This window comes from Suillus subalutaceus (genome assembly GCF_016647625.1).
Source record: "Suillus subalutaceus strain FC151 chromosome Unknown DFJ58scaffold_89, whole genome shotgun sequence".
NCBI classification, from domain to species: Eukaryota; Fungi; Basidiomycota; class Agaricomycetes; order Boletales; family Suillaceae; genus Suillus; species Suillus subalutaceus.
This window is the reverse complement of record NW_024540338.1, coordinates 51,166-70,437: the sequence shown is the minus strand read 5'-3', so window position 1 is coordinate 70,437 and position 19,272 is coordinate 51,166. Positions and strand designations below refer to the sequence as shown.

The 19,272-nt window shown below is 48.6% G+C and overlaps 7 protein-coding genes across 7 annotated transcripts; 4 read left to right on the top strand and 3 right to left on the bottom strand.

The window, feature by feature from the left end:
- Positions 1 to 256: 256 nt before the first annotated feature.
- On the bottom strand, positions 257 to 2,901 carry DFJ58DRAFT_717322 (N-anthranilate isomerase; the record flags this gene model as incomplete). The annotated part of the gene is made up of 3 exons (XM_041384347.1): positions 257 to 931; positions 978 to 2,520; positions 2,576 to 2,901. 3 exons carry the CDS (start codon positions 2,899 to 2,901, stop codon positions 257 to 259), a joined length of 2,544 nt encoding a protein of 847 aa, XP_041241465.1.
- Positions 2,902 to 3,015: 114 nt separating this feature from the next.
- On the top strand, positions 3,016 to 3,689 carry DFJ58DRAFT_490182 (uncharacterized protein). The gene is made up of 2 exons (XM_041380645.1): positions 3,016 to 3,266; positions 3,334 to 3,689. The coding sequence occupies exons 1-2, from the start codon at positions 3,256 to 3,258 to the stop codon at positions 3,656 to 3,658; spliced, it is 336 nt and encodes a 111-aa protein (XP_041241464.1). The 5' UTR covers positions 3,016 to 3,255; the 3' UTR covers positions 3,659 to 3,689.
- Positions 3,690 to 6,415: 2,726 nt separating this feature from the next.
- Positions 6,416 to 9,423, top strand: DFJ58DRAFT_798850 (uncharacterized protein). Its single transcript, XM_041390716.1, has 11 exons — positions 6,416 to 6,827; positions 6,885 to 7,009; positions 7,076 to 7,177; positions 7,231 to 7,435; positions 7,489 to 7,564; positions 7,631 to 7,765; positions 7,818 to 8,393; positions 8,448 to 8,486; positions 8,527 to 8,638; positions 8,725 to 8,851; positions 8,906 to 9,423. The coding sequence occupies exons 1-11, from the start codon at positions 6,732 to 6,734 to the stop codon at positions 9,152 to 9,154; spliced, it is 1,842 nt and encodes a 613-aa protein (XP_041241463.1). The 5' UTR covers positions 6,416 to 6,731; the 3' UTR covers positions 9,155 to 9,423.
- A 427-nt stretch (positions 9,424 to 9,850) lies between these two features.
- On the top strand, positions 9,851 to 11,475 carry DFJ58DRAFT_747174 (Alpha/Beta hydrolase protein; the record flags this gene model as incomplete). Its single annotated transcript, XM_041387511.1, has 4 exons — positions 9,851 to 10,464; positions 10,517 to 10,844; positions 10,898 to 11,188; positions 11,259 to 11,475. The coding sequence occupies exons 1-4, from the start codon at positions 9,987 to 9,989 to the stop codon at positions 11,473 to 11,475; spliced, it is 1,314 nt and encodes a 437-aa protein (XP_041241462.1). The 5' UTR covers positions 9,851 to 9,986.
- DFJ58DRAFT_490090 (uncharacterized protein) lies at positions 11,448 to 13,298 on the bottom strand. Its single transcript, XM_041380644.1, has 3 exons — positions 13,137 to 13,298; positions 12,550 to 13,090; positions 11,448 to 12,499 (listed from the first exon to the last, which is right to left on the bottom strand). The coding sequence occupies exons 1-3, from the start codon at positions 13,204 to 13,206 to the stop codon at positions 11,632 to 11,634; spliced, it is 1,479 nt and encodes a 492-aa protein (XP_041241461.1). The 5' UTR covers positions 13,207 to 13,298; the 3' UTR covers positions 11,448 to 11,631.
- Positions 13,299 to 15,733: 2,435 nt separating this feature from the next.
- DFJ58DRAFT_798846 (MipD protein) lies at positions 15,734 to 17,408 on the bottom strand. Its single transcript, XM_041390715.1, has 7 exons — positions 17,343 to 17,408; positions 17,034 to 17,293; positions 16,784 to 16,977; positions 16,643 to 16,731; positions 16,437 to 16,586; positions 15,927 to 16,380; positions 15,734 to 15,849 (listed from the first exon to the last, which is right to left on the bottom strand). The coding sequence occupies exons 1-6, from the start codon at positions 17,376 to 17,378 to the stop codon at positions 16,075 to 16,077; spliced, it is 1,035 nt and encodes a 344-aa protein (XP_041241460.1). The 5' UTR covers positions 17,379 to 17,408; the 3' UTR covers positions 15,734 to 15,849; positions 15,927 to 16,074.
- Positions 17,409 to 17,433: 25 nt separating this feature from the next.
- Positions 17,434 to 19,211, top strand: DFJ58DRAFT_489960 (mitochondrial carrier). Its single transcript, XM_041380643.1, has 14 exons — positions 17,434 to 17,671; positions 17,723 to 17,733; positions 17,782 to 17,845; positions 17,899 to 18,063; positions 18,119 to 18,243; positions 18,295 to 18,329; positions 18,386 to 18,396; positions 18,445 to 18,533; positions 18,581 to 18,611; positions 18,666 to 18,768; positions 18,825 to 18,856; positions 18,925 to 18,934; positions 18,986 to 19,032; positions 19,082 to 19,211. Exons 1-14 carry the CDS (start codon positions 17,557 to 17,559, stop codon positions 19,108 to 19,110), a joined length of 867 nt encoding a protein of 288 aa, XP_041241459.1. The 5' UTR covers positions 17,434 to 17,556; the 3' UTR covers positions 19,111 to 19,211.
- The last annotated feature ends 61 nt before the right edge of the window (positions 19,212 to 19,272 follow it).

The window sequence follows — 19,272 nt, the reverse complement described above, 5'->3', positions numbered from 1 at the left end:
CAATAGTGTAGGCGACTAGCTAGACTCGGAGCAAGGTGTCAGAAGAAATGTTTGACCGCAAGCTGTGTTGAATTAATTTGCAGAAGACCTGAATCGACTCATCATTCTAGGCTAGTATTTCATTCCACCCTATAAACCAATATAACATCACGCATGAGTCTAAACACTAAACTACGATCCATGTCATATTTCTGGGTATGCACGTCGAAACTCCAAACACGATTCATAATTACTCCCCCTTTCCCACCAAAACACCCTAATCCATCCTTTTTGCAGCCCTCACAAACGCACGCACCTTCTCCTCGTCCTTCCTCCCTCTCACCCTCTCAAGCTCTCCATCAACTCCATCACGCTCGACCCCCCCGCTCACATCCACTACCCACGGCCGCACACGCTCAATCGCTTCGCGCACGTTCGAGGGTTTGAGCCCACCAGCAAGGATGAGAGGGAGAGGGAACGTGCTCGCTGGTTCTTCGTCGACGTTTTGTTCCCAAGTACCGTTCACAGCGCTGCTCGGGGATGCGTTGACGCTCACGTCTGGAGAAATGACAGGCACCTCCCCTTTCTTGACGAGACGCGCTGCCAGCGCCCAGTCGAGAGTCTTGCCTGTACCACCGCTGGGAGACGAGGACTGAGCAGAAGAAGTGGTGTCGAGCAGGATAAAATGATGGTATCCGGGCGTCGTGAGGGTCGCAAGGGGGTCCGGAGATGGAAGAGGGGCGGTGTGAGTTTCCTCAGCCTCGTTCCCCTCGTTGACACTCTTAGGCTTTTCTTCAGGAATAGACTCCGGCGCGGAAGGAGGCACCCCGCCCACTCGTATGACTGGAACCCCGATGCTCCTGGCCCACTCGATGGGTTCTGAGCCGTGCAGCTGCACTATGTCGAGGCCTACGTCGCGCACGACCCGCTGAATGTACCGCAGGGGCTGATTCTGGAAGACACCGACCAGGAGGGGACGCGTCTTTCGCATGTGAGACGGAATGTAGGAGGCGCGGATGTGTGATGTGAAACCACGGAAGGGGTAGATTCGAATTTTCGTCTTCACCCTCATCGGAATCGGAATCAGGAAGTGGGAAACTGTTGCGCACAGCCAAAGAGATCTCTCGCGCAACGTGCACGCTCACGTGGCGCTTTGAGTTGGGGACGAAGACGAGGCCAAGGAAGTCTGCGCCGGCGTTTGCTGTGTTGAGGGCTTCGGATGGGGTGAGAATACCACAGATTTTTACGAGTGCAGTAGGAGGGATTGCTTTTGAGATTTCGGATGAAGGAGATTTTTGAATAGGCTCGTCCCAGTCCAATAATTGTCTTATAAACTTGCCCTTATCTTCTGCGCGCATCAGCGATTCACCGACTAGGACAGCATTCACCCCCTGCTCCCTATACGCCCGTACGTCAACGGGACTCTTGATGCCGCTCAACGCGCACAATATGACCTCTCCAGTTTTACCTTTCTGTTCCAGAACTTCTGCGACGCCCGAGGTCGTGCTCATGTCAACGGTGAACGAGTGTAAATTGCGGTTGTTCACCCCAATGACCTTGGACCCAATGTCGAGCGCAATGTGAAGTTCGGACGGGGAGTTCACTTCCACCAAAGGTTCCATGCCAAGAGTCATGCTATATTCGAGCAGTGCCCGCGTCCTGTCTTTGCCCAGCATAGCCACGATGAGAAGGACACTATCTGCGCCAGCCAGGCGGGCCTCTACAACCTGATACTCGCTGAGGACAAAGTCTTTTCTGAGCACGGCAGGCCTGGAATCTAGCCCGTCTATGGCTAATCGGACGGTCCGCATGTCCTCGAGGTGGCCGTGGAAGTATGTTGGTTCTGTGAGCACGCTGATTGCACTTGCACCGGCGAGAGCGTAGGATAGTGCTGTGTGCGGGGCAGATGTGTGGGGGGCAATTGATCCGGCGCTCGGCGATGCGCGCTTGATTTCGGCAAGCAGTGCCATGCCGTTGCGCGCGTGGAGCAGCCGCTGAGAGAGGGATATCGGTGGAGGTGCAAGGTGCAGGGAGAGGTGTGCGTTTAGAGCTGGGAGGGTGAGCCCTGGGGTGTTGGATAAGGCTTCGACGTCGGAGGTGCGTTTTTGTGCGATTTTCGTGAGGATGGAAGGGGCGGAAGACTTGGCGGCTTCTGTGGTAATAGATTTGGACTTGTCTGTGAGAGCCTCATATGGGAAGGGCGGCATCTCTGGGTCGTTCACTTTAGCGTGGGGGTTCTCTTCCCAGGTGCCTCCTTTTAAGGACAGGAAATTTTTGAGGAGGCCTTCACCCTCCTCTGATAATATGGATTCTGGGTGGTACTGTACGGCTTCGATGACATAGGTGCGGTGACGGACGCCCATTATGACACCCGAATCAGAGGTGGCACTGGTGGCCATGAGACAAGAGGGCAGACTTATGAGAGATGCGGAGAGAGAATGGTAGCGGGTACTTTGGATTGACTGCGGGAGGGAGAGGAAAATGGAGCGACCGTCATGGATGACGGGGGAGAGTTTTCCGTGCTTTATTTCTCCGGCATAACTGAAGGGTAAGGTGTTATTTTGGTATACAAGAAACATGACGACTTTGGACTGACCCGATCTCACCACCGTATACATCGACGATACACTCCAAACCCATGCATACGCCCATAACCGGGACCTTGCCTGCAAAATACTTGATCGCATCTCTTGACACGCCTGAATCAGTCTTTGGGTGTCCAGGACCTGGGCTGATTATAAGCCGGTTGATACGGAGAAGAGGGAGCTGGTCTGCAGTGAGTGCATTGTTACGGATGACAGTGACCTGTGTGCCAAGAAGTGAGAGTGATTGGTAGAGATTCCACGTGAAGGAATCGAAATTATCGATCATCAGCGTGTCTATATCACCGGAGAGCGTTGCAGGAAGTGGAGCAGGCGTCATCTTGGCTTTGGACAAGTATGAAGCGAGCAGCGATCTAGCAGTACTTACTAGTATTTAAACAGGCCGCTCAAGTCATGATGATCATCTAAATTAGATATTGATCAATCTGCCGATTTAAAACCCAGCCCGGCAACATCATATTGTTTCTCTATTCCTTACTCTCGAGCTTCCAAGCTCATTTCTTTCTCGGAGATGAGCACAGTGTAACACTTATAAGGCAGCAGGAACACTCTTATCTTCACGTTGGGCAGTCTCCACGTCGTTGCTGATTCAGAATCAGTTTCAAGGGATTTGTTTCATCTGGCATGCCTACCTTCGTATGAAACGCCGTGACTAGGAAAGGCATAAGAACACATGCGCAGCAGGTTCGAAGCTTATCTATGACGAGGATGTTACCCAAGTTTAATCACCGACTTTGTCACGGTTACTCAGACTATACCAGGTACTCACATTCCTCTGTTGTCAGAGCCAGGGAAGTGATCCACCAGCGCAGGCCATCCTCGCCCATTTGCGGTTTGCCTGGAATCGGCGCATTCAAATTTCAGTGGCCCTTCGTGGAGAGGCAGATGGCGCGATGACATTATCACACCGAATCGGAGGCTCTGGCTGTTCATGTACTCGGCCCACAGGAGGCATATACAACTATGTACAGCACATCAGGAAACTCAATGCCTTCGCCCAGACGGATTGCCACGAACTTCACTCCAGCCTTCTCCTCATCCTATTATCTTATAACCTGCACGTGTTGCATGCGTAAATGGGGTCGTAGCTAACGAGGCACTGTCGGCGACTGACAACAACACTGCCATTCTCTGCCCTTACGAGCTCGATGCAGTTGCGACAGCTGACCCTACCCGGAATAGGATTCCTACACCAGCAGGGACCAGATCACTTTTCCAGCTATAGAAAACCCATATATATCGAGGAACAACGATAGCCAGTATATCCAGTGTTAAACAGCGGGTACTATACCCCGACCAGTGGAACGTAATAACACCGATCAGCATTGTTTGCCTACATGTTAACCTAACATTACATGGACGATCTACTCACACTGCAATACTACTAATAGTTAAGAACATGTCAAAAATAACAGTGGGGTAGGGGACCACCCACTCCAGCACCGGCGCACTATCATGATGTAGTACCATAGCTTAGTCAGCTGCTATGTGTCCTTTGGGCTTGGTCGTAGCTATAGCGTAGTGCTCTTCATCACTTCAAGTTCTTACCTTGCTCGCGGCACGCAGGCACACGGTCACGATATACTCATACTGCTCCAACAGCCATGAGCACAGCCAGAACACTGCCCTAGCGACAGCTCCCGATGTGATCGGTCAGCCATTTGAACGTTCAACTTCATGTCAAGAGACCAGTGACATTCAGGCCCAACCTGAGACGTGCCTTTCGATCAAAGTCGTAGTCGCGGTCAGGCATGCCATCCGCGACACACCCTGCGCTGTTGGGAAGTGTGGTCTGCAATGCATAGAATACGAAATTGTTCACGATTTCGCTCATGGACATAACAGGCTGCCACACTACCCAACAGGAACCCCTTTGAAGCCCAAGTCGGTCAGTTCGGAGGAGGAGCTGCCTGAAAGCAGTAAAAAGCGGCTCGTATTGTTCAATGGGATTTTCGACTGCCTCCGTTGTTTCTTAATTGATGCATCACGACTTTTCGCGGCCAGTAGAGAATTATGTCGGTCTCCTTGTGGCGTGGGTGATTAATTGATTTCCTGTAAGTGGTACACATTGATCCTCGGACTAGCTGAATAGCCAAGCTGGATTTGGACGGTAGCCTCAACGCCTGCCGTACGGATCAACCTAGTTGCTATCGCATCGGTCTGTAAATCTGCTGAAATCCGTTTTGGAGGTGTATGTAGCTTTGCCCCATCCACGTATATCATGCACTGCAGTCTGATTTTCTTGCTCTTTTTAGATCGCGGCCCGCTCCCGGAGTGATCAGTTGTGTTAGCTCCCGTTGTCGCTGGGCTCCAACTGTTCGACCTCATTGAATTTTATGGTTTACAGTGTCGTAATTAGCCGAGGTCGAACTGTTAAAGTTTTACAGGACGTAAGTAAAAGGACCCATGATAATCCCTATGGAACCCAAGCTGGGCATCTGCACAAAAATTGACCCAAAAGACCGTTTCACCCAGATTGCCGTCCGGACACCGAACGTCTACTTCGGGTGTCAGCCTGGGAGAACGTCCGAACATCTGTGGAGGGGTGGTATGCCAGTTCGAAGGGATTATCATGAGTCCTACTGTAAATCATACCCACTTAGTATATGACTAGAATAATTTTTCGACTTTGAATGATGCACAGTATACAGAACGTGCGTCGGACGAATAATGTTTTGGTGGGATGAAAATGTGTCCCGCACTAGAACCTACAAAAGCCCGCTACTCTGCGGCCTGCCGTAATCCCCGTACGCTATTAGGCGATATCCCAATTGCAATTGGTTTCGAACGTTGCTCAAGCGCTCACTACTCAGGGGCGTCAAATCGAGTGCCTTGCCGTGCATCGTCCGTCAGGTATCCTCCAATACCGTAGGACCTTGTGGGTTCGTCAATGCAGCTTGCCGGAAGGAACCATCACCCAACCTTACATGTTGTGCCCGCGCAAAGGACTGAGCTGGAAAACATTCATCGGCCTTGCACAGCTCGTACCAACCTAAGGGCCTAATTCCCGCAAGGTTGTAAACTTTAAAGAAAAGCACGTCTACGGAATTTGATAGGTCGATTGGACGGAGAGATCAGATACTGATTTCATGATGAAGCGTGACAGTTCATCGATTGTGTAATTTACCATCGTGAATAGCGAGGCTCTGATAGTAGCTTTATATTCATTGATTGTGATGATGAATAGCTGGGATTGCAAGCTCCGGGACCCCCTCGGTGTTGGACGAGATTTTTGAAAATCTGCATTCGCAATCTACTGTAGCAGCACTTGAGCCAAGGACAATGAACACGAGAATAAAATTAGATTTTGCTCACGTCTGCCAGGTCCAGATTGCGTTTTAGAGCGGTAGAAACAATTGACAAAGGTGCGTGATTTGAACGAGGCGAGTGAGTAATGAAAACGGAAGAAGCTTTATGCGCGAGAAAATCGAAGGCTTATCACGAGAAAGCAAGACTAATATTGGACCTGTAACCATCTGTCCATGCGTGATAAGTTAACATTCTTGCCATGAGGATCCGCGCGGCGTGGTACTTAATATAAAGACACGAGCCTGAGCTGGGAAACGGTTAGATCTGGGTTTTAGCATGAAATCACCCTAAATCAGAACAACTGCCTTGCGGAGGGGATACTAAATGTGACGGCCCTCCACCGCTCCACGGATCTACAAGCGATATACTGTCGAGAGGTCCCCCCTCAGCACGTTGTGCTATGCTGATTCCTGTGCAGTGTGCCTTCGAGTCTACGACTGTAAGTAGCTATGTCGGGACAGCCAGTGTGATGTGCCTTGTAGGACTACACACTGCCGCCGGCTTATTTTAACCAAATTTGGAGCACTGCCTACAATGGGCCTATTTATTGCCCCGGAAATGTACAACAATCCTCCGACTGCGTTCATTTTCTCTTTCGTTCACCGCTGTCAGCTCTTAGCTTCTTTCGGTTTCTTTTTCTTTTATTTGTTTTCTTCCGGGGCCGGTCCACGTTGGTTAGAACTAACCTAATAGTATATTCATTTTCTTCTCATTTTCATTCTTTGTCCTTCCGTCGCAACCCTCCAGTTACTTCGTTGCTGCGCATCTGTTTCGATAGATTTCTTTGCGTCTGGAACGCCTCCTGTACCTCCACATCATCACGAAACACTAGGAATAACTATGGCCACATCATTGAAAGCAGAGCTGGACATATGGGCAGCAGCCTTGAAGGCATACGATGAGCAGGATTTCGAGAAGGCCCTAGATTCATTTTCGGTGCGTTCCTCGTTCAATTGATAGTGATCGCCACATCTGAAATTTATGTTACAATAGCGCATTGCGGATTCCTCTAAAATCCTCACAAACATGGGCTTAATTTACGCCACCATCGGTGAGCATGAGGCTGCAGTCCAGCAGTTTATGGCTGCTACAGCTCTTGATCCGTTCCTTGCTATTGCGTATGTTATACATTCTTCCCTGTTATGTCATTTTCATTTTAAGCTGACGGAACTTCTCGGGAACAGCTACTTTCAATGCGGGGTGTCTAACTTTTTGCTGAGCCGATACGATGTTGCTCTGCAAAACTTTGACGATGCGCTACTTTATCTTCGTGGAAACCAAGCCATGTCAGTGTTCTTTGTGAACTCTCACATGCATTATTGTTCTAATTATCCTGCAGTAACTATGAACAAATCGGCCTCAAATTCAAACTGTTCTCACCTGAAGTGCTCTTCAATAAAGGTCTCTCTCATATTTATCTTGGCTACCCTGCTGAGGGGCTAGCTGAGATGGAGAATGGGCGCAATCTGAAGGTGACCGATGAGCACGACGTAATCGACGATGCCATTAGAGATCGCGGAGAGGGATATACGGTCTTTAGTATTGTGGGTCATTCTCCTCATTTTCCCATGACGATACTTATGGCGCACATTTCTAGCCTGTTGGCGTGTTGTACCGCCCGTCAGAGAATAAGCTCAAAAATTCCAAAAGTAAAGACTATCTTGGGAAGGCGGGTACGTCTCCGCGTAGTCTATTTATTGGCTGTCGCTAAGTTATTGTTGTGCAGAAACTTGTTGCAGCATCAGACGCCACGGATGCATTCACTGAATTCACTGGCGTCAAGAAACTCAAGGAGGAGCGTGAGAAAGCAAAAGAAAGAGATGAAGAAAGGGACGACGATGGGTTGAAGAGAAGTGCAACTGTTCCCCCGCTACGTACGCTCTATTCTTGTCTGCTCCCAATTTCTTGATGTTCATTACCCGTCAGGTACTGAACCCATCGTTCGGCCTAGCGTGGAGCGCTCTAAAACGACGAATGCGGGTCCAAGGCCCACTACTCCCGCTTTCCCATCTACTGCTGATATAGCACTTGCCCTGCCCCCCACATCAGGTTTGTCGAGAAGCAACACTGTTGCACCTGTGCGCATCAACATTTCCACCTTTGCTTCAAGTCGCTCTCCAACCGACGGTACACTTGCCCTGTCACCCACGTCACCTTTGACGAGGAACAACTCTGCCCCACCTTCCCGAAGCAACACTCTCATTCGTCCCACAACCCCTTCAGGTGTAGCTGCATCGAGGGGACTAACTATAAGGAAAAAGGAGCCTCTGCCTAGTCAGCTTGTCAATCAACCCGGGGCCCTCTTCCAACCTCCATTTGCACCACAGCAGCTGTATCAGGACCAGCCGCCGCCGGCACGTAATCAGTACCAACAACCTCAGCCGTACCAAACCCAGACCCTTCCTGACAATGGATATCAGGTGCCGCCATCTAGTCTTCAGCCTAGCCTTCCTGTACCAAAGGCCCCATTTGTGCTCCGTGCCGCTCCTCCTTCCCAAGAGGGTAGGTGTTATTATTAACGCCTGTTGATTATTTTACATTGACCACTTTTTTCAGTATCGGTTCGACAACTAGATTTCCTCGATGACTACATTGGTTCCTATACTGAAGATTATACACGTTCTGTCGCTGCAAGGATCGCTACCCAATATGGGCTTGGATCGTGTGGCATTGTGGCCCCAGGGAAGCGCACAATCAGGTCCAGGGTCTACGGACTCGAGCACTGGTTCGATGATACGGCGGATGCCGTCACGCAATGAGCTCAGGCAACCAGGGGTCCTTGAACTCTGAGGCGCCACTCGCTGTCAATATCTCCTCGCGCCGGTGGGGGAAGCATGCGTCGGAAACCAACCAGACGAGGGACGCAGAGGCGGCCGAAGCCAACGTACGAGGAAGAGGAGGAAGGGTATGTGAGTGAAGAGTATGACGATTCCTATGATTTGGCGAATATCCGTGTCAAGGTCCGTTCTATCGTATTATTGATGATTTCAAGTGGTTTATCGCGTTCGTTACAGTTGCACTACCGAGGCGAAGTGCGTGGAATGACGCTAACATCCGAGGCGACATTCGAAGAATTCGTCGAGCGCGTGACAAGCAAGTTTAGCACTACTATGGACGGTCTGGGTCTCAAATTCAAGGATGAAGATGATGTGAAAGTGACGCTGAGGGACGGCGGTGATTTTGAACTTGCCATCGAGACTGTACGAGCGAATGCGAAGGGGAGGGGTGAGGGGAAGCTAGAGATTTGGTGCACGGATATGTGAAACTGACTCTCGCTTGCATATTGTCTCTCTGTGGATGGATTTATTTTAAATTTTGAAGGACGTGTGTTGTATGCTTAATATTTCGTCCTATTACTGTTGTACCAATGATCTATTACCTTGCGGAGCAAGGTCTATCACGATGGACATTGGAGCGTGATATGTAATGGCAAGCGAGAGTAATCTTTTCCCAATTGAAACCCGATCAAATTTACCGCCTTGAAACCAGTAGAAATACATCGACATTCCAAGATATAAACACAAGATGTCTGCTGAAACAACTCAGAGAAACGAGATAGCAACAAACTCGAGATCTTGTTTTGCCTTGTTGATTACATGTGGTACTAAACATGCACGTGATTTATTGGTCCCAAACAATTACGTCTACAAGGACTCCTAACAGATAATGTCCAGAATACCATACAGATATCATCAGTCAACGAAACAGCAATACATATTACGGACATGTACGCGTACGAAGCAGTAGCGAGCCTATGTGACAATTGTTACCACGAATTTTATACAAACGAGTCCACCAACACTTACTTTTTCAGATTTTGGACAGAGTGCGAACTGAGTTATCCCCGGAAAAAAATGCTCCGCAAGGTATTAAGTCGGCAACGCCGACCCCCAGTACAATATTAACCGTTTTTCGTTTCGACTGGTGCCTAGCTCGGTGTTTATATCGGAACTTGTTATGCTCATTGTATGCTCATAACTATTCTCCACTTGAGTTGTCGTTTATTAGACACGTATTATTATCGCCCAACTACACTGATTTTTTTTCGTTACGGAGCAAGGATAGTTCGTGCTCGGACTGAGCAGTCATTCACTTATGGTTGTTCCTCTCATTGGACGCCTCAAGGGGCACGAATACGCAGCTCTCGTTGGGGGCTTCTTCTTTCTAGTCTTCGAGACTGCTATCAGTTTCATCATCAAGTTCCTCCCCGTTCCTATTATCCAGTGGTTCCACAACCACTCACGCACCCTCTTTCACCGTTTCTCTGTGAACCCTGCAAAAGGCAAGTCCAAAGCCGAAGATGTTGCTGACACTATACGGAAGGCAAAGGATTTCGGAGAGCTATGTCAGTATTGGGGTTACACGCATGAGGAACATGTCGTTTTGACAAATGATGGATATTTATTGGGTTTGCATAGGCTCCCGACGAAGAGGGGGCAGAGGAAGCAAAGTCCTGGGACGAGCACGGGAAAACCGGTGGTGTATTTGCATCATGGGTTACTCATGAACAGTGAAGTATGGATTTGTTTAACAAACGCTGAGAGGTGCTTGCCATTTGTCCTTGCTGAGCAAGGTGCGTATCATTATTATAATTATGCTACGTGATACTGAGGAGTTAATGGCAGGCTTTGACGTATGGATGGGCAATAACCGAGGGAACAAGTACTCCAAGAAATCGGTTCATCATGACCCGAATTCAGTCAAGTTTTGGAACTACAGCCTCGACGACTTTGCCTGGCATGATATTCCTGATTCCATTCAGTATATCCTGGATATCACGAAATCGAGCAGCTTGAGCTATGTTGGTTTCAGCCAGGGTACTGCACAGGCATTCGCCGCACTTAGCATTCATCCGCAGTTGAATGACAAGGTGAACGTCTTTATTGCACTTGCCCCTGCTATGAGTCCCGTAGGATTGGCGGCTCCTCTTGTCGATGGCCTCATGAAGGCTTCGTGAGTACATTGCCTGACTACTACCGTCTGTCCTTAACACTCGCATATCACAGCCCAACATTAATGTATTTATTCTTCGGACGCAGAGCTATTCTGTCTTCTACAACGACATGGCAAGCCATCCTATACCCACCCATCTTCACAAGCGTCATCGACACCTCCATGCATTTCCTCTTCAACTGGGATAGTCAGAACATTCCATATCTCCAGAAGATCGCCGCATATGCCCATCTCTATTCATTAGCGTCTGTCAAGTCCGTCGTGCACTGGTTCCAGATCATGCGCGAGGGTGCATTCCAGATGTATGACGATGATGTCAGTGCATTTGGCTCTCCTGGTGGGACGTGCGTACCGACCTGCGAGGTTCCCGACCAAGAATATCGTCACGCCAATCGTGCTTTTGTATGGGGACAGGGATAGCCTTGTTGACATACAGACGATGCTTAAAGAACTCCCGGACCATACGACTGTCACGCGTCTGAATGGATATGAACATTTGGACATCCTTTGGGGAAAGGACGTTGATAAGGATGTTATTCCGGAGGTTGTGAACGCCTTGAAGTTGCACTGCGACGACTCAAGCGGGAGTCCGGACGAGTTCAAGGGTGGGTTTAAAGTGTTTGAGAGGTAATCATAGAACGAGGGGATGTTGGACCTTTCTATATTCATTGATAGCGGACAGTGGACCTTGCTTTCTGTGTTCCTTACATACAAATTTGATAATGTAATACTGGTCGATGGTAATGGTATATGAGATCTAGACGGTATAATAGCGACTATCGAGAGGTCATGAATTGTCATTGACTGGTTCTGTACGCTTTTTAGATTTTTTGGACCGATTTTCACCTTCCTCTGCTGTTGCTTGATTATCAGACTTTACTTTCTTTTTCTTCCTGTCATCTTTCCGCCTCTTCCTCTCAGACTCTAAGCCTTCTTTGGATTCTTCCACAACAACCGATGGAGCAAGATCATATGGTTCCGCACCCTTCGCTTTCGCTCGCCGCTCCTCTTTCCGTTTCTTCTTTTCCGCCTTAGCATCGTCGCCAGGCATCTCGATTCCTACTCCCGTAGGCACATCAACTACCTCTGCGTCCCGTTTCTTCCTTTCTTCTTTTCTCTGTGCTTTGCGTCGCTGTTTCTCGGTCATCTCTTCATCCCTGGAATTATCTGTGGAAGACGTCGTTGTCGGTTCGGGAGGTTGAATTATAGCCTGTATAGCAGAAGATGCCATTTGAACAACAGTGGCATGTGATGAGGAGGATGTATTGAAGAACTGGGCGAACACGTTCGAAGAGCCACCTTCTCCAAAACTGCGACCTGCACCGAGCCCAATTCGCGGTTGGTCTACGTCGTCTCGTGAAGGGGTACTAGAGCCAATTCCTCCTCGAGAAGTACTGTCATCGTCATTTGCAGCTGGGGTATTGGAACCAGATTTTGCGCCAAGTTTTTCCTTAAAATAGTCTGCGACACTCTTAGACGAGGTTGTGAGCTTCTCGAGGGGGAGGTCGCTGTCTGCGGGTGTGATTGGGGTCAGAGAACCAGAGGGGGTTGCAGAGGAAACAGATGAAGGAGTCGGTACGATCCCCAGGATTTCAGAGATGGCAGTTGCTGATTTATTGGCAAGGCGTTTAGCAGCTTGTATGCGAGCACGGTGGCTGGAAGAGTAGTCAGCATCAGAAGTTGTAGTTATCAGAAATATACGCACGCCATAGGGCGTCCTTTTGGCCTTGTTTGAAGCATGGGTGACGCGGTATTTGGAGAAGGGGCAGGAGAATCGAGATGCGGAGAAACGGATTCTGATGAATCCGCTGCAGCTGAATCTTCGACATCTTCATCCTGGCGCCTGTCTTTCTTCCGTTTCTTCTTATCTTTTCCATCCACGGCATGTTCCCCTTCCTTTCGCTTACGCTTCTTCTCTTTCTTCGATGATTGGTTCGGTTCCTTGTCCTCCTCGGGGTGTGCGTCCGCTGAAGGGTGCTCAGGCCGAACAAATTCTCCTAGCACATGCTTAGAAGGAGAACCCTGACCATCCTGCGCATTAAGCCTCTGCAGCAAAGCCTCAAATTCCTTATTCTGTTTCCACGCGATACCATGCGGGTCTTTCTGATGAGCGGCGCCAATCCCAAGCATATCAAGCTTTTGGGAGACCTTAAGATGCGATTTCATGCCATCGCCCGAGGCGCCTAGACCTTTTGAGGGGTCCCAGCCGAGCTTGGACATGTAAGACTGGCCGAAGCGAGCTGCATCTATGGAGAGGTGAGAATGGTGCTCGGAAGTAAAGTAGTGACTTGCCATCTGCCCAGGATAAGTTTCGTGGGTCATTTGGAATGCGTTGTTTTTCCTTTCTGCCGGCCAGTCCCATTGTCTTGTCGTAGGATAAGTACTATTAGGCAACCGTCAACATGTACTTGACTCGGATGGACTTTGTCTGCAGAGAAGGATGGGAAATCAAAAAAATCTAGGGTTCCCAATTTGGTCTTCCGCCTCGGCGTTGATGATACTCTCAGAGACTCTCAGGCTAGATTTGACGCTCAGTACAAGTCTAAGTTGATCCATACCCTGCATATCTTCAACAAGACATGTTGCTCGATACACTTTAGAATCCATACATTTGACTATTGGGTCATACTGGATCAATGATTTGCTTATGTGCATGAAGCCCGGTGCTGCCAGTCATATTGAGGCCGAAGAACATTTTCCTTCGGTCTCACATATGACTAGCAGCAAAACCGCTGTGCTGAATCAAAGTGTCTTCCATACCTTACCGCTCCAACAGACGAATACGTGCAGCTGGATGTCGAGCTCCGGAGTCAAACTTCTCCAACGACCATGATAACTTCTCTCTCGATTGGCCGCATCAGCTCTTCCAAGGTCGCTTAAACGAGGCTATACTTCTCCCAGCTTATGCACTGCCGGCGGGCCCCTCGAGGAGTTTATGCACCTTCACTAGCATATTGGAGCTGCTCCTTCGCTGAGTATTAGTTGGGTCGTACTGTCTCATTTCCGTTTAATTATCCACCGCTACTTGGTCTTACTTAGTTGAGTGGCCTAGCAGGGAGACTTGTTCCTCCTGGGAACCAGGAATCGGCTAGTCTCCAAACTGGACATACAGACGAAGGAATACAGTGATTCCTAGGAACCGGCATTGTTGCATTTGCTAATCTCAGAGTGTACTCAATGACCAGCCGATCGGTAGGCAGTCTATATTGGAGCACCACACCATTTTGTACTACCTTTAATCTATTGGCATGACAGGGCGCAAAGAGTGAGTAATGGGGTTGAATCATGGATGGAAACTATATTTACCTCATCCACCATACTATCATGAATGGTACTATCGCAGCAATCACCGTCCGTGATGCAATGCACCATTGCACACCTATCGAGCTGTATTTTTCGCTGACAGATATACATGCTGCCAAATTATTAACGATGACGGGTCGCCCATGGCGGCTCAAAACTAACACGACTCCTCATTTTTGTAACACCGCACGACGATACAACTCTCGAGTTCGCTGTCCTCGACAGTGAGCTCAGATACTCAATCATTCACCATTTCCCTTACTTTTTGTGTGACATAAATCCCATCATATCATTGGGTGTGCTGTGCTTCCCGCATTCCTGCGCACCATCTTCCTTGTAAGGATCCCCTATATATCCTTTGCGCACCGAGCTGATACTTACGATCGAAGCTAAGGCGCAAGCCGTTCCGCGTGTCTCGTCGTTGCAAAGAGATTATCCTGTTCGCATTTGAGACACGCGAATACATCCCCTCGTGCATTTAAACTTTGACATCACTCCCTTTGTTCCTAAGATTTTGTCATTTCCCCTTCTCGTACTTTCGCCTTTATGTCTCTTTCACTCGGTTACCGTGACAATTCTGTGTCGTCTTACTTTTTCCCTTTGTCACCCATCTACTGTATAAAAGATGGCACATATCATCTGTGATATCATCAGATCTTGACCCAAGTCCTCATTTACAGTTTTCCGCACCGAACAAGCTCCGTATTTGCACGCTCTCATATCTACTCCCCTGATCGCTCGCATTCCCCTGCGAACTCGTACTCTAGCTGAGTATTTGCAACCAGCTTTACACTACCGCAATTCCGCAACACCAGAGCGTTCGTGCATGTTCTACGTATGCAGAAAGCATACACTCAGGAAGAAAACAACAACCTTCATTTTGAGTACGCATCTGCCTGCCTCATGTCCTTTTCTCTGCACCATCACTGGCGCTCGACTGGTCAAGTCTAGATCTTCTTATAGACTGCCCGGAACATCCCTAGGACTCCTGCGCAGATATGAATGTCGACCACGGACCCTCCCCACCCTGGAACACCCACTCCGCTTCCGTGGATGGCGAATACTCCATTGGCTTCTCTCAAGAGCCTTGAAACCTTCCTACCGGCCCTCCCGCGTATCAAACCCCCATTCAACGTTCAGTTTACCGGAACAAGAACGAATGAACTTGCACACAGAGATGCTGAAGTTGTCTGCTTCGCTACGGATGGATCACCGTGATTCATACTTCCCCCGGATGATAAAGCCCTTTACCGACATTAGTCCTGGAGAGAAGTGTATTCAGTCGGATGATGTTCAGGTTCAAAGTGTCCTGTTCTCATGTACACTTTTGGGATGTTCGGCGAAGGCTCGGGCGTGCGGGTTATGCAGCTGATGAGAGGAATGAAGTGGATGAGAGGGACGAAGTGGATGATAGGGATGAAGTGGATGATAAGGATGAAGTGGATGAGAGGAATGATGTGACTGACATTATTTATGTGTACATGCTTGCAATTGACTTTCGATCTTCCTGTACACTTACACTTCTAGGCACCCAATGGACATGTTTAAGACTTTGTTACCGGTCGAAGGATAAGGCGTAATAGGCGAGTGAGCGTACTGGAATTTGTCCTGCAGAGAACGTCATGATTGCTCAGTCATACTCGACCAGGTGAGTCGTTCGAAGAAAATGGATTGATGTCAGTGTCGTCGCTGGCATCATGAGCTTTAGACCAAGGAAAGACAGTGAACCAATCAGCTTTCGGCGCTCTTTTTCTCATTCACTCAGCTCTCGGCACTCACAACTTGGAGAGACAAGTATAGGGTGCAGTGGCACTGCGCCCACTGATATTGTCTAATAAACTGCTCGTCAATTTCAAGCAGCGAGCCACCAATATTCGACATGGGAAACCTGTGTGGTAGATAATAATTAAGACGATATACGATAATGTTACAGCTTCATGGAACCCTTCCCTGCGATGCCGCTGGCACCTAGGGTGGCCCACCAATTATTACTAGTAGTCTTGACTGCAGTTTTCGATTTCGTCTGCGGTGTCCGTTTTACTATTGTAGAAAGTCCAGAACTGACGCCCTTCCTCCCTCTACCTGATGGGGTGGGTGCAGATGGCTCACTACTCTCGACACGTTTCCGTTTATTTGATGCACCAGCCCCAGGTGTAGGCAACGGTCTGAATCCCTTTTCCCACTCTTTTCGGTGTAGCCGGAACACGGCCATCGTCGCCCTAGCATCTGTGACCTGCCCGAGTGTCATGATGAAAAATTAGGCAGGGACTAGGGCAATAGGAGACTTACACTGGAGTGCTCCCCTCCCTGGATGACAACATCGAGTTCTTGTTTTACGAGGTTACGAAGCGCAGGACGTTTGCTACTGGTTACGTTGTGTTTTGCCGCCAAGTGTTGTGTGTCCCGTATACATGGACCCGGGTGCGATAGTAATAGAACCTTATAACAGGTTATGAGTGAGCTACAGGAATGAGGATACAGATATTAAAACCAACTTTGAGATCATTATGCACAGCGTGTCCCACTATAATGCGATCCTTGGTCAAAGCCGCAACTGTTTTCTGCACCTCCTCAAATTGCTTAGCTAGATGTAGTATTAGCTCAACCACAGGATGCAGAAAGTAAAACCTACCTACCTCTGACCATATCCGAGGGGCGTATCCCACTCCACTTGGTCCGATAATCTACAACACGTTCCTTCTGCTTCACGAACTCATCCAGCTGCACTGCGCCCCAATAATTAACAATACTAACGCGTGCAAGCGACGACTCCTCGCCGTCGATGCCCACGCCCACCATCTCGCAATCGATTGCGAGGTATTTTCCTGGACTGGCCGTCAAAATAAGATTCCGTATTGGCTCCCTGTTTGGATAAAAATGACCAACTCTGTCTGGGTAGACGTATACTCTAGTCGTCCGAAAATCATCTTGCGCAGTGTCGCAAAGGACTCGCCATTTTTAGTTTCTTGGGTCGTGAAGTCGACTGCGAGTTCAGGATCAATGACTGTAGTTGAATTTCCTCTTGGAAACGCGGAAGTAGACGTGTCTTGTGAACGGGCTGGAGATCCAGAGCTCAGCTGTGATCGGTCGAGCTTGCGCCGTTTAAGGGGTGGACCTTGCTCTGTTTTTTTGCCCTTTAGAAATATCTGCTACAAAAATTGAGATCGCGAAAAAAGGCTGCAGTGGGAGACTTACTTTTTTCGTAGATGCTTTTGCAGCAGATGCACTCATAGCTTGCAAACTACGTCGTAGTAGGAGGCTTATCAGCGTGTGATTTTGCAGACCCAACCACCGCTAAAATCACGTCAGTCTGGCACGTCTTCTCAACTTTCCAATATGATTATGTACATAAATTACTAGTCTTCTGTCGTCCTCCATTGTCTCTAGAGTCCAGACCGATTATCCAAATATGCCATACCTCTCAACCGTAAATGATTTGGTCGCTGGCAGCTTCGGCGGCGCAGCTCAAGTCCTTGTAGGCCAGCCACTCGATACCGTCAAGACACGCGCACAGATTGCTCCGAGTCAGTTAACCGTCCATGATCAAATGTCAAATACTGAACCATAATTTGCAGAGGGAATGTTTGTACGTGAATATATAGGTTCAGAGTTAGATGGCTCACGGCCAGCTTAGAAAGGACCTATGGATGTTCTTACACAAACTGTTCGAAAGGAAGGTTTCTTCGCGCTGTACAAAGGTTGACATTAGACATGATGTGTTGCATCATTCCGAAAACTTATCCTGCTTCAGGGATGGCCAGCCCCCTTCTCGGAATCGCCGGAGTCAACTCTTTGCTGTTTGCGTCATACGTGTACTCTAAGCGCATCGTTTCACCATTCCCACAGTTGTCCCTGAAGGAGATCGCCATCGCAGGGGCAATGGCTGGAGCTGCAAATGCTATTCTTGCCAGTCCAGGTCTGTTGCACCATTGATTTTCGCAATTCAATCACTTTAACACTCTGTCATCCAGTCGAGATGTTTAAAGTTCGCATGCAAGGCCAATATGGTGCTGCCACCGATAAGAAACTGAGAGATGTCGCAAAGGAGATGTGGAGAGACTGGGGCTTTCGGAACGGTATCATGAGAGGCTACTGGGTATTCGCAAATATCGCGTTCTTGCGGAAATTTGGCTGAACAACGTTTCAGGTTACATTTGCGAGAGAGATACCAGCATATGCGGGGTATGTCATCCTCATTTATACTGGTAGGGGGTTCTGATATTGAGAGGGTAATCCAGATTTTACACAGGTAACGTTGTTGGCGCTCACAAACACCTCCTTGTCTAACTTCATGTAGCGTTTGAGTTTTCGAAGCGGAAGTTTCAGAGTAAGTACGGGGACAAAGTCCCTGTTTGGGCCCTTCTTGCTAGTGGTTCGACTGGCGGAGTATGTCATACGACCCGATTGCTTTATAATATTCTGATGTTTTGCAGATTGCATACTGGCTATCCTGTTACCCATTAGGCAAGTTACGGAACGCAGTCAATGAGGGTCTTACTTACACTAATCTTTCGGTAGACGTGATCAAGTCTCGCATTCAGTTGCGCCAGACTCCACCAACTGGCAAGCCCTGGAAATATATGACCAATGAAATCAGGATGGTTATCGCTGAATCAGGAATGTAAGACTGCCCCCTACTGGTATTCACATTCTTTTGACCAACACGCACGCTGCTAGAACGGGGCTTTTCCGCGGTCTGTCGCCATCGTGTAAGTGAAACTAATTGTTTGATATGCACATCGCAGGACTCATAATGATGATTCATGCGCCACATCAGTGCTAAGAACGTTAGGGTGTTCTTGTTTTTACACGTCTCGAAATACTCACAACTTCACCAGCATACCCGCTGGAGCGAGCACATTTGCGGCGTTTGAGTTGACTCGAGGTGAGTTGAAGGCTTTCGATCACGGAATGCACTACTGATGACTCCTTAGAATTTCTCACAGAGTTCACAGGAGCGTAAGGTCAAAATACATTTGGAACAGACGTACAAGATGCGAATGAAATGTTACTATTACAATGACCCCTCGAATACACGAACATCTGGCATGCGACTCAAATGGTCCCTCATCGGATGGCTTGCAGCACTTAAGTCTAGGCGGCCTCGACCACTTGGTCGAATACA